The sequence below is a fragment of the Anolis carolinensis genome, chromosome 4 (assembly GCF_035594765.1).
Source record: "Anolis carolinensis isolate JA03-04 chromosome 4, rAnoCar3.1.pri, whole genome shotgun sequence".
Lineage (NCBI taxonomy): Eukaryota > Metazoa > Chordata > Lepidosauria > Squamata > Dactyloidae > Anolis > Anolis carolinensis.
In genome coordinates, this window is record NC_085844.1 from 57998580 (window position 1) to 58013171 (window position 14592).

General features: G+C 35.3%; 1 protein-coding gene across 2 annotated transcripts in view; it reads right to left on the bottom strand.

The window, feature by feature from the left end:
• Positions 1-14592, bottom strand: part of yes1 (YES proto-oncogene 1, Src family tyrosine kinase) — a 47654-nt gene that overhangs the window by 17023 nt on the left and 16039 nt on the right. Inside the window, exon 2 of one of the 2 annotated variants that reach the window (XM_062980461.1) lies at positions 2135-2404. In XM_062980461.1, the coding sequence (XP_062836531.1) occupies positions 2135-2396 (262 nt within the window). In that variant the 5' untranslated portion in view covers positions 2397-2404. Of the gene's footprint in view, positions 1-468; positions 701-2134; positions 2405-14592 lie in introns of those variants that run through there. The other variant, XM_062980462.1, reaches the window with a different exon arrangement.

Here is a 14592-nt window from a genome sequence, read left to right on the forward strand (position 1 = left end):
AATGTAGAGGTCTCTAAAGACTACACATGATAGCCATCTGTTTCTTTGATAAGATTCTTGCATGGCTAGTATGGTGCCTGTGGCCCCAATCTTGGGTCAGAAAGCATGCCCAGTGCCTTTATTTCAGGAGATAATTACAAAATAGCACTGTGTATTAATCACATTTCAATAAGTAGCAAATATCAGCACATCAGAAAATATACTTCTAAAACTTTGCCAAACAAACCACTCTCTCAAAACAAGCCACTTCCTCAGTTTTCTTGATTTAGTTTAGTAATGTTTAAAGTTCAGTATCTAAGACATATCTATATTCCAAGAATTTTAATGAATGAAGTTATGAGAGGGCAACTCAAACAAACACCTAAAATATCTAATGCTGATTTACCTTTTAAAAAACCACTTTCTAGCTTTCAATGTTGTAATCTTAAAACTTGGAACATATGTCAGTATTTCCCCTTACATACTTACTCTGGGTACAGATAATCATCGCTTCAGAGTGCTCTCTTGTTATTACTACCATAGCACAATCTCAATCCAGCAAAAGTAATATACGGTAAGTGTTCAAACGTAACATGGGGATGGATGTGCTTTGATTTTTCAAAATTAGCAAACTGAGTAATAAAGTTGAGACATGATAATGTTGGCAAAATTATCAGTAGTTGGCATCAACACATTTCCACCTGTAATGAGTGTTTAAATCCCAATTTGGTGTGGCAATGGAACCACCAGTCCTCCTACATTCTAATCCATGTATGGTGTAGTTGGTTCCCATTGGAATGTCAGTCTTTATTATGAGGTAAACTGTGACCATTGCGTGCATAAATGTCTTATTGTCAGGTTCTCCCAGTGAGCCACACTACTATATATGCTGAATTTAAGTTTTCTAAGTACACATGATGTGCGGAAATATTTCTACTGATATATTTTTGCACACACACACTTTTCTAAAAAATAGTTTTATAAAATTAATTAACAGCATAAACGGCTCAAATATCAGCCAAAGAAGAGCCTTCAAAACTGTAATCTTTTTTACAACTGTAATCAATCGTTTATATCAAACATGCACACGGTTTCAGTTCAGAAACTTTTTTCTTTAAAATTTCAACAACATAAAGGAATTATAGATTTTTGAGAAGTTTTAAATACCCTTCCCCTAATACCCAAGTCACACTTGGATTGAGTATAGCATTGAAATGATAGTAATTATGCAATACTGATTTGTGTGTGTGTGTTTATCAAGTATTTCAATGCAATTGGTTTTAGTTATTGAGGAAAATACTGTAATATAGCACTGGAAATGATCGCTGATAACTGTGACATGTAATCTGAGTCCCCCTTTCTCCCTTTTTTGTGAGACACTGATGAAAAAGTCCACATTCCTGATTGTTCAGGTAAAATGTCTTTGATGGAATACTAAATTCCAATGTCCCAACTAGTCATGAATGTACCTGTCTAAAGTAAAATTGGACAAGGTTCCATTTCAAGCATAGAGTTTATTTTTCCTGGTAAAGTGAAGTTGGGGCATGCTTATTCCACATTTTAGGGGTCTTACTCATTTGAGAAATATCCTAAAATTCTGAAAATCCCGTCCGTAAAGAGAACTTTGTCTGGTGAATCAGATAAAACTTTTTGCGACAGAAGTGAGGCTTTAAAAATATTGTTAAAAATATAAAACTAAATATATGGTACAATCTTGGTTTTGGTCTAGACAATTCTACTCTTTTAAGTTAAATTTCTTTAGAAATTGCTCAATGTGCTGAATAGAGCAAGTCAACAAAGAAAAATGGAATCTAAAAGTAATAAACAGTTGCTGTATGATACTTCAATATAATTTTTTAGGACATCCTCTTCCACTTTTGGATAGTATTATGGGTAAGAGTATGGCCACTGTTACTACTGGATGTACAAAAACCATGTTCACTGCACTGCTTGAATGGCAGGAACTAGTTTCAGTTATTTTCTTGGTGCTGCTCGAGTCTATATACAATTGTATGATATTTTTTGAACCAAGGATCAGAACAAGTCAAAAACAAACCAATGAACAAATATACACACCACATCCACTTTTATTTATTCTATTTGTTTTCTTGGAGGTTCTGTTGACATTTAGTATGATTTCTGAAGTGGTGCTTACCTGTTAAGCCACTAGGGTAAGGACATGGCACAGATGGAAATGAGGAAGATGCTCCTCCAAAAGGTGTCACACCAGATGGTCCACCAAAAGGAGTAATGGAATGGCTGTTAAAATTAACTGAGGATCCCTTTGTTGTAGGTGTTTGGTTTGTTTGTGCTGAATCAGATCCATAATGGCTGGCATGAGATGTAATAGGGTCTGGATTTTCAGTCCCATACTTCATGGTAGGACTTTTATCTTCTTTACTTTTAATACACCCCATGGTCCTTTCTGTAGAGAAAAAGACTGCATTATTTTGGTGTGTCACTAATTAAGTATTATTTCTTATGCCATCAAACACACATTTGAAGCAAGTTAAAAATCTAATTGTGCTGGAGTCTAACATAAACTTGTAAAACTGAATGCATTATGAAGTCTTTCCTCTGTGACACTATGTAACAAGATTTTTGTTTATGGGTTATAAATGTCATTTCCTAATTTCTTTACATGGACAAAAGTTTATTGAACTGCAAAAACTTTGTTTTTATGGGACATCCTGCAGCACATTTTCCAATAGTTTTTCAATGAATAACTCAGCTTCTCAACAAATTCAACATAATTTGTGGAAGCCACAAAAATGAACTTTCTGGGGAAGAAAATAATTACAAAAATATATTAAAAAGTTGCTAGAATGGAATACGGAAAAAGAACAAATTAAAGAGTGCATGATCCACTGGGTTGAAAATATTGGAAGAACAATAAAATAGGAAAATTAAATTTACCTATGCATATGATTTGAAGGAAATTGGTTTAAAATGTTTTATAGATGGTATATCATGCCACAACAATTGGGCAAATACAATAATAAGATACAAACAAAATGTTGGAAATGTGAAGAACATGATGGATCTTTTTACCACATGTGGTGGTCATGCAAAGAAACTAAAAAATATTGGATATAAATTCATGAAGAGTGTCAAAAAATAATGGGAAAAAGATTTCAAATGAAACCGGAGCTATATTTGCTAGGCATGACAAATAGAAAGAAACGATGAAGTAATTTTGAACTATTTAGTAACCGCAGCGAGAATCGTCTCTGAGAAAGTATGGAGACTCAATGTATTACCATCAAAGGAACAGTGGATGTTAAAACTGGGAGATAAGAAACATGGATAAACTCACTTATCTAACGAAGAAACAGCAAGGAAAATCAATGAAAGAGACTGATTGGATTATAGTAAAGGACTACATGGTGCAGAACAAGAAGAAAATAGTGATATAATGGAGGACCTAAGGGATATTACTCCGCCGTCGTAAAAGAGAAGAGGTGAAGAGTGACACCAAACTGACGAGAGAAAAAACAAGACGGCTTCAAAGGTGATAGGAAGTGCTATTCGTATTATGATGTTCTTTTTTATTGTTATTATTTCTCTTTTTTCCTTCTTCTTCTCTTCTTTTTTCATTTCCTATTTTTCTTTTCTTTTTTGTTATTGTAATTAATTAGCTACTTAATTGTATGTCTCTATTTGTGTAGTTTTTATTCACAAAGAAAATAATTGTTAATAATTTTTTTTAAAAAAGAACTTCCTAGAGTAAGTACTTTCTAAGTATGTACCACACGATTAAACAAGATATACAGTAGAGTCTCACTTATCCAACATAAACGGGCCGGCAGAACGTTGGATAAGCGAATATGTTGGATAATAAGGAGAGATTAAGAAAAAGCCTATTAAACATAAAATTAGGTTATGATTTTACAAATGAAGCAGCAAAACATCATGTTAGACAACAAATTTGGCAGAAAAAGTAGCTCAATACGCAGTAATGCTATGTAGTAATTACTGTATTTATGAATTTAGCACCAAAATATCACGATATATTGAAAACATTGACTACAAAAATGCATTGGATAATCCAAAACGTTGGATAAGTGAGACTCTACTGTAACTTCAAAATAGGAACAGAACATTTTTCAAATTTTGTTACATAGTGTGATTAATATACATGATATGCATGAGACTACACACAGTTAATTTTTAAGGGCTTGCAACTCGGTCTTAAAAATTATTAGACTGGTCTTCAAGACACTGGTATAGTTCCAACAAATTGGATAGAGTCCACAGTCCTGTTGGGTAATATATTTCACCGCCCTTTGTTAAAATGCTGATCCATAAAACATGCACACATAAAATGATCAAAACAGGATTATTTTCAACAAGTACCTTTTCCATTTTACTTTATAAACTACCAAGGCTTGAGGTGGAGTGCGGGCTGAGTGATTGATGAACTGGGTGAAGCAATTTGATGAGACCTTGTGCCCACCCCATTAGTAGCTGCACTTAGGGCATGCTAATAGAGAGGATCCTTCAGCCATGCCTATGGGATAAAGGCCTGGCAGTGCCTGCATGACTGAACCTTGAACATTTCTCCAAGACACAATGGGCACTTTGAGTGGCTATCTCTCCTAGGAATTTTACTGGAACACTTGGTATATTCCTTGAAGGTCCTTGTTGAGACCATGACAAGAAAAAACAACCAAAATTGAATTAAAAATGAAAAGGTTAAACATTTTGATATCTATTCAAAAAGTACAGTAATCAAATGAAAAATGACAGAATCAAAATTAGACAGACCAATCCAAGTTAATTTTACCCAAAATCTTAAACCTGGGAATTAAAAAGCTCTGAAGTGTTCCTGAGATGCTGCTGTTGTGATGGATAAAAAGAAATTGGGAGTTTAGGCAGGAAGTGCATTGAAAGGATGCATGAAGAGTGGTCAGGGCTATTATTAAAATGACTTAAGAAAGGATAACCATTTCTGAATGATGCACAGTGCAGGCAACCCATTTGAGTGAGTCACAGAGACATGAAGAAGAACTAGAGATTTCTACGAAGAACCACAGTGTTTGCTATACTGTATCATAATGCTTCTCAAATAGAGACAATTTGTTAAATTAATTTATTATAATAGCTTTTTAACAGAACTTGAGAAAAAATGGATTAAACAAGGAAACTTTGATTTCAAAAGATGCATATTACCGATACTAGCTTTAACCTTTTATTTTTCACGAAATATAAAAAAGCTTTTCTGACTATTTGCAATTTAGACTATTTAGCATAGTTTGTTACTGCAGATAGCAGGAGGACATAACTTTTTTATTCCACAATGACTAACCCATGAAATTGGAGAACTTCAATTTACTTTTTTGAGCCCTCGATGGCGTAGTGGATTAAAGCCTGGTGGCTTGAAGGTTGGATTGCTGACCTGAAGGCTGCCAGGTTCGAATCCCACCCGAGGAGAGCGTGGATGAGCTCCCTCCATCAGCTCCAGCTCCATGCGGGGACATGAGAGAAGCCTCCCACAAGGATGGTAAAAACATCAAAACATCCGGGCGTCCCCTGGGCAATGTCCTTGCAGACGGACAATTCTCTCACTCCAGGAGCAACTCAAGTTGCTCCTGACACGGGAAAAAAATTATAATAAGCCATAATGCCATTAGTATAATAAGGCTTATACAACCATTGTGGTCCATGGACAAATAACAACAACAACAACAACTTTATTCTTGTATCCCATCACCATCTCCCCGAAGGGACTCAGGGTGGCTTACTCATAGCACAGAATACCAGAACAGAACATAAAATAAAACACAATTTAAAAATACAGCTGAATAAAACTTATAGGCATATTAAACGACAACTTAAAACTCATTTAAAACAGTTCTCATCAACCAACGGTTGGTAACTTAAGCTACTGTAAACATGGCCAAGATGTAAAAATATATACAATTTTAAGCATAATCCTGCACTCAAGATCTTCCAAATGAGGGGCTTTAGAATTTGGCAAAACTTACATGTAATATTGCATTAGATAACAGGTACAAAAATACAAAAATGCAGATCTTTAAGTATCTGGCATATTTAATTTTATTTTTCAAATTTCTGAGCAGTGCATACAGACTTTAATTTTAAACTTTATACTAAAACAGCCAAACACAGACGAACACATGTCTTTTTAGTGGGAAAATAAAGATAATGCTTGAAAGAAAATGTAGTGTGGTTCGCAAATTAGTATTGGAACAAAATGAATTTTAAAGGATCTGGGGAGATGAGGGAGACAAGGGAGAGAGAAAAAAATATCATGTGTGCTTCTCCTTCCTTTCACTATTCACTCTCCCCTCCTTCCCATTAGATCATCACAAGTCTTTCCTTCTATCTTTTGTGTTTGGACTGCAAGAGGAGAGGTTAGGGTCATTGAAAGATGCTGCCACACTTCGTGCACTGTATATGCAAGAAAACTGGCCTGGCACTTCTTTCTCCCAAATTCAGTGAAGAAGGTTAGTGAAGGGTACAAAAGTTTCAGAACCTTGTAATCAGTTGGGGGGGGGGGGGTGGCAGAGCAGGAATGAACCTGTTCTAAATCCAAAGAGAACTTATTTTTATTTGAATAATTTATTTCTTTAATTGTACTGACAGTACTTACTTCCAAGTTTTGCTCTATAATTATTTTAAGTTGTCTCTTTTAATTATAAAAATTGTCCCAAAGCATAATCCTACATTCAAACTCTGCCAGCTGAGAAGTTATCTTAAAAACTGAAGTTGTAAGCAAAACACTGATGTAAGAGGAACACCTTCACACCATATACTACACCTCTTCAGTCAGAAGCCAGTGACAGCACACTGATACAGATGGACAAATCTCACAAAGGAGACCATAACTTGTATGACTACAGCACATGTGCCTTTAGAGCCTGAGGCCTAAATTCAACTGCTAGTTCTAGTGAATAGAATCACTGAACCAATGTGATTTATAAACATGTTGACATTCTATTTGGCAACTGTTTCAGTGGGTCTTTTTATCTATTTTATGGGTTGTACAAGCACAACACATGGTGACCATTTCATCAGTATATTCATGGCTAAGCTTTTTGGAAGATACAAATGCAGATACAAATGCAGTGATGTGTTTTGTTTAAATTGCTTATCATTTTCCATATTTGCCAGTTTTTCACATATGGTAACATGATGTCACATGATTCAATAATTCTATTGTTCACTTACAGCATAGTGCATATTATTTATGCATACTGTTTGAAGACTTGGTATTAGTATAACTGATCTTTATTTTATAAGCATTGGGCAATTGTTTTCTCTGAATCATCAAACTTCCTGCTCTCTGGGCAGAAAGTTCCAGATAACTATATCCTTAAAGACTGTTGGACATGGCAGCCAGAAAACAATGAAGTCTTGGGCTGAGAGTAAACTGGAAATTTCCCCAAAGTTAACACAAATTGTTGCTTATCCAGTTACCTCAACTGACAATGCAATCTGCCCTCAGTTACTAGGGATGTCCTGAAACTACAGACCATGTACATTTCTAAAATATGAAAACTTGGCGGAAGGATCCCAAAACAAAGAAACAAGCAAACGATTTTTGCAAACTGATCTGGGCAGACAGCATAAGAAGGATCAAATTGAAATCATCAACATTACCTCATCTTATTTTGTATCTTATACATCCTGATGTGGATAACCAATATAACTATGAAGTAGTTTCAATATAGGCATAGTCCAACAAGGAAGATGATTAAAACTACTTTATTTCTAATGGTATTAAAAGATTCACTTAGAGTATGCTGCAAATTATTATATTCACATTTGTTTAAATAATGTACTTATCAACAGAGCAGTTTTCAGACAGCTGGAACTTATGCCAACATTAGCTGACAGTGTCGTTTTACAAATTCTTTCACAGTTATGCAAAGTTAAATCAATTTGGCACACTCTCTGTTAGCCAATTGTCTCCTTAAAGTATGAGTCCTATTCAATGAGCAGAATTGCTTCATTAAGGGACAGTTGGCTGGCATGGAGGAGACTGAGTTGACTGACAATGAACTTCAGTCAAAAAGAAGTTGAAGCAAGATTTTCTAAAAATCACAGTGGGCCTCTAAACAAATGAAGCAAGTTGAAGAGGATACAAATAAAGAATGTTTCCGGGAGAGGCCAAAGTTTCTGTAGCCTTATGACTTAAGCCACATTTGAAAAAGAAAATGTGTTTTTGTTCCATTTGAAAATCTGGCCGTTAATTATTTTGAATTATTTACTCCCTTTCTTGCTCCTTTATCAAATTGCATAAGCTATATTACATTACCAAATTAATGATCTAATATTGCACACAATCTTACATAAACATCTACTCATACATCATTTTTAGAAATTATTTTTGATCAATCAAAATGAGAACACCTTGTTGTAAAGTATTTTATTCCTCATTTAAAAAGAAAACAATCCTTTTTTCTATTTTTTTCCCCCCAGGAAAGAATAGACAGTTTTTTGGTTTTTCCTGAGCCTTCGTATTACTACGCAAAGAACTGTGGGAGAATATCCCTTCCAGCATGTGTGGTTGGATGTGTACCTAGTGTCCAGACTTCCCAAGAGATGCATTTGACCATACAAACAATGAAAACATTGGGCAGCAGTTAGGTTTTTCCTTACAATATGTGAACACTGTCTTAAGAGGAATGGCTAACTAGGGAATTCAGTATAACAGAATACAGAAAAAAACCCTGAATGCAAGTCCAGTAATGGTTCAGATGCTTTCAGATACAGTGCATGAAAAATAATGCCCAATATGCTCCAATGAATAATCAGATCTCTGGTAATAGACAGGTGCACCCGCATCAGAGACAATGGATTTATTGAATGATGTGCAGGGTGTTTGAAAAAGAACTCTCTAGTTTTAAGTATAAATACATTAAAACTAGGGAGTTCTTTTTCAAATACCCTGTACTTTGGAGCTAAAATTCAGTTAAAAGCAGGCAAATCTGCTGTGGACACACGAGGTCTGCTCTTCTATTAGGAAAAGGGAAATTTTTGCAGAATATTAGCAAGTTTGAGTATGACAGAGATATAACTTCCTATCCAATACTAACCTCAGTAATTTTGACTGATTAACCTTTCAACTGGTCATCTGGCCCAATTTTAGTTGCAAATCTAAATATAAGTGAGATCTACAGAAGCACTATGAATGTAAAAATGTATAATTTTTAATACAGTCTAATGATATACACACAGATACAAGTGATAAGTTGCTGCAATTGCCTTTCTTTCAAGCAAGCTAATAGAAAACTCCCAATATATCAGGAATCATGTTGGTCTTGTGTACAGTGAAACTCAGTATTGTATTAGAGTCCAGATTGTCTTCCTTCATTTTAAGAGATCCCAGAGCCATACGTATCTGTTCCATCACAAAGAATAGGGCTATAATTTGCTAGTGGATGGTTAGTTCTAACTTGTGCTCTTAGAGAATTAGAGACAACCAGCCACAAACAGGTTACAATCCAGTTCTGTGCATGTTTGTCTCCCATTTAAATTTGGCGAATTTCAATATAATTATTTTCAATTAAGTATACATATTAGCCTGACTTCAAGGTCATTAGAGAGGTCCAAGGTTTTTATATTACACACTGAAGAATTTGAATAAGCTTCTAATTCTTGCCCTAGTGAGAAGAAGCCAGTGGAAACTGAGGCAGACATTCACCTGTAGATCCTAGTTCTCCTGTCTTAAAGTGTTTCTTGCTGTACTTGAACATTATGATTAAATATGATTAAGCAACATGTTTGAAAGGGATGAAGTCAAGCAGCCACATCCATCTGTACTATCCTCAATTAGCCTGTGTTGCGATGTTATGTGGTCTCTCTCCAGAAAGCCTTTATTATGTTTACTTGAATATGAACATAAACAGAGCTAGGAAAAAGTTATTTTTAGACAACAGCTTTCAAACCCCATCAGCTGGAAGAAATTCTGGGGGGTGCAACTGAAACTGCACACTTTCCAAGCTTTGCATACAGCTAGGAAACAAGGAAAGGGTTCTACCTGCTTCAAAGCAAATGCAAATCGGAGGTCCCTACAAATCCATCAATTCAATAGAGAAATATCTCGGTTTCAGAAGACAGGGCTAGTGTCCATGAGGACAATCAGGATATGTGCCACCACACCCTAATTAGGCATATGAATATGGCTCATTGCATCCAATCCCATATACAATCTCTGTGTTCTCTAACCCCATGACAAAGCCATCCTCCAAAGACAAATTCTGCACAAACTGCATTTTTTCTGTGTAATCTCGGCATCAACACAAGTGACAGTCAACATACAGCAAGGGAGCAAGGGAGTAATCTCATAATTCATTATTAAATTGCACCATACATATACACCAAAAGTTTTCATGGAAAACAAGAATGCAGTAAGCCAAGCTATGTTTCATATGCTTCCAGCACAGGTGTGAGAAGGTAGTATTTAGTGGTTTTTTCTTTGCCTCCATATTTCATTATTTTCAACATTTAAATTGTTCAAACTGCCTATTGAACAAGCCATAGTTAAATGAAAACTTCAGATAATATGCAAACCAGTTCACAATCTGAATCAGACATCCCCTGGTATTCAGCTTAATTATTATGCCATATAGTTGTAATGCTATTAAAACTATAAAGAAAAAGGAATTACAGTCAACCCTCCACATTAATTGAGATTAGAAGCACAGGACCTGATCAAAGTGAAAAACCACAAATAAAAACACTGCTTTTTTTACCTGCAAAAACATTTCTCCAGGAAACTTTAGGTCCTCCAGCACTACTTTATGGTTAACTTTCACTAGAATTGGGCCACAGTGTTACACTGGATGACCTAGACTAGAGATTCTTAGCAAGAACATTTATATAAAATCCACAAATAATCAGACCTGCAAAACCAAATCCACAAAGGTGGAAGGCCAACTTTATATGATTGGCTATTTGTATTTTGACATTTTCTTGATCGTTCTTTCAGAGAATGATTTTTAAAACTATCATTATGGAGTTACAGTAGAGTCTCACTTATCCAACATAAACAGGCCAGCACAACGTTGGATAAGCGAATATGTTGGATAACAAGGAGAGATTAAGGAGAAGCCTATTAAACATCAAATTAGGTTATGATTTTACAAATTAAGCACCAAAACATCATGTTATACAACAAATTTGACAGAAAAAGTAGTTCAATATGCAGTAATGCTACGTAGTAATTACTGTATTTATGAATTTAGCACCAAAAATCACGATATATTGAAAACATTGACTACAAAAATGCGTTGGATAATCCAGAACGTTGGATAAGCGAATGTTGGATAAGTGAGACTTTACTGTATATTGTCAAGATTCCAATCAAATGATTCAAATGGTCAGCAGCCAGAGCATATCTTGGATGTTATTTATATGAACTCCAACTTTAACCAGTTAATAATTTTAATAATTCAATCATAATCAGACCTAGTAATCTAAACTTATGCTTTGTTCCAACATTGCTGTCTTATCTACTTGATAAAAGTGCTATAATTTTAATTTCTTTGGTGAAGGTGTTGGTTGGTGTTTTGCCATCCTTTTATTTTTAACTTGAATCAAATTGATTACAGAACTTCAGAGGTTATGTTTGAATTTACAGCAAGATGTTTTAGTTTTTTTTTACTTAAAAGAAGCCAACAAGAATAATAAAAAATAATTTCCCACAAATTCTGGGAAGTTAACTATAGCTATTCAACTAATTTTAGAAAGCATAAAGCAATAAACCAAAACTGTGTATGTTCAGAAATGAAAAACACTGGCAAAATTGAAATACACTTCTATTTGTGCCATATAAAAGTGAACATAAGAAATGCAGCTGCTAAGATAAGATACAAGGTATTACAAGTACATGACTATCTCAGAAACAGCAAACTACTTGTGTATCAATTTCTACAAATTAGGCGTTTTTACAAAATCCTATAAAAGGCGATCGTTTATGTTAGCTAAGTTCAAAAAAGCAATCCTATTGTCTAATATGCTGAGGGGCTTCAGGATGTAGCAGAAGCCTTTAATGTCTTCATAGCTAGGGAAATATGCATCTATAATGATCCTATACCATCATTTACTGTGCCAGTGGATGGCCCAAAGCAGGATGGGAATAAGAGTAGGATGAGGAAGCGATTTTTGCCCAGCTCGGAAACGAATGTAACATTATACCAGGTCCAAAGCCAATATAAATTAACACCTCCCCACTAAATTCAATAAAAAGCAACAAAAGAAAGTTCAGTAATGCTTTCCAGACTACTTGATACAAGCATCCAATGACAGCATACTACAGGCAGAATAATTCTAAATCCATGTCATGAACCTATAACTGATATGACAGGCAAAGGGCCATCGGATGGAGAAAGGACTCTTTGCTGAGGCATCTCATCTCAGCATACATACAAGGAAAGCACATTACAAGCAACTGTCTCCTCAGAACTCCCAACAGTGTCTCACTCAGGGCTATACACAAAAATGAGCTATTGCCATGTCATCTGTTGAACCAAACAAACAAGGAAAAAGCACTTGAGCTAGGAGAGGGCAAAGTATATTGCAGCACAGGAAATACCTTGGAGAATATTAGATACTCCAAATGTTCCTACCAAAGGCCAAAAAACTCATGGTCTCATTTGTCTTGCAGGAAGACAGTCTGAATATAAGAACTATGAATTCTTACTGTATTCACAAAGGATTCTGATACAACTCCCTACACAAGAAGGGGCAACCATTACCTTAGTCATTAAACTTTCTTCCTCTATAAGTGAAAGGGACCGAGAGAAGATACAAACTACCCAAACACAAGTATTCTGAATCATAAATTTTCACTGTACAAGACGGTCCAAGACCATGTTTTTACATGGACATTACTCTTTCACTCTCAGCCTTTGCTATCCAAGGAAGCTCTTCAACAGGTATACACAGAACCTAACCAGAAATCCAGGAGGGCGCTGCACAGTGTCTCACTGTCACAATCCAGACTGGATTCATCTATGTAGGAATGACATAAATGTCAAAGGATGTGATCACATTGTTTGGTGATGGCTGGCATGGAAGCAAGTTTGGTGATGACTTCTGCTGCCTTATGGGTTTGAGCTGTGATTATTTTGCTTCTCTTTAGTTTTTGTACCATGGGAATATAGGATTCTAACTAGATCACATAGGTTTAATGCTGGCCTCTGTGGAATGCTAGCACACCAGAATATAGTTTGGCTTGTAGATCTATGAAAGACTATGTATATTGTTTCAAAAGTGAAGACAAATAATGTTTTAAAAATGTAATTTTGAGAAGGAACTGTTTGTTCTTCAGTTCAGAAAAATCCCCCTCAAGAATCTTTTGTTGCTGATGAGCCATCTCCCATTAGATTTGCAAAAATATATTTTAAATTGAAAGATTGAGGAAACAGTCAATGAATGTGGTTGTTTGTTTTTTCAACAGTCTACTGAAAGAAAAATGCCGGCATATGTAGCTTTGGAAACATGCAGGACTACATAATACAGGAAAATCGTAACAAAATACCAGCAAAATGTTTTCAGCTCTAGGGAACTACAGAAACAAAGCCTTGCCAGGAAGAATAATGTTATCTAATTTCCTTTGTCACATACTGCAGAAACATGAACAAAAAACCAGATAGTAGTCTGAGGGTTTTGTGGTTATTGCAGCTTCTCCATTTTGCCCCAATGTAATCCACAGTATGTAACACCACAATAAAAAGAACTTTGTTCTGCTGTTGATATCATTTGGCACTCTACTGCAAGGCTGAAAGGTTGTGATAAAAACTACCAAAGTAGGAATAAGGGAATATTAACCCTTCAGAGGTTGCTGAACTGTGGCTGCCAACAATGTCATCAAACATAGTTTGTGGTGGGAGATAACATCTGGAGGGCAACATGTTTCAATAAATATTTCCTCTGTAGCCCAACAAAGAGCTCTATCATTAGTGTTTGTTTTTGTTCTTTGATGTGGAGATATGATACAAAAAACTAGGTCTTTTTTTTGTTAAAGCATGTTAGCACTGTTGCACTGCACACAAGTATTCTTGAACTTCTTCAGCACTCATACATATTAAGACACACATCTAAACATTATATAACCCCACATATTAGAAAATGAAATATTTGCAGGCCAACATGCTGGATTTTTCAATGAAGAAAGGGTTGGAATAAATCTCCAGGTATGCAGAAACTTCCTTTCCTCACCCAAGTCATTTGAGCTTAGCATGCCATTATCAAATACCTAATACCATAAAAGGATGACAACCCTAACCCTAATTCAGGGAAATATAAAGAGGAAGCAAAAAAGAAAAGAAATCTCAAATGCAAATACTGGGAAGGGGGAATTTATAAGTTAGAAGTAATCTTTCTTTAAAAATGAGAATACAGAAAATCTTTTCACTTGTTCTTTAAAATCCTTCCAGCAGCTATCAATTTTAAAATAACTATTTGGCAGTACACTGCCAGAAGCATCAATACAGTACCATATCATTCCTATTCTCATAGACAATGAGGAGTAGGTAGAAACAGCGTTTTGAAGACAACAATGTGCTAGCAAAGAATTGTGATAAACTGGAAGCATTTCTGCCAGTTGAATGTGCTTCATATATTGGAGCTCGGAAGGGA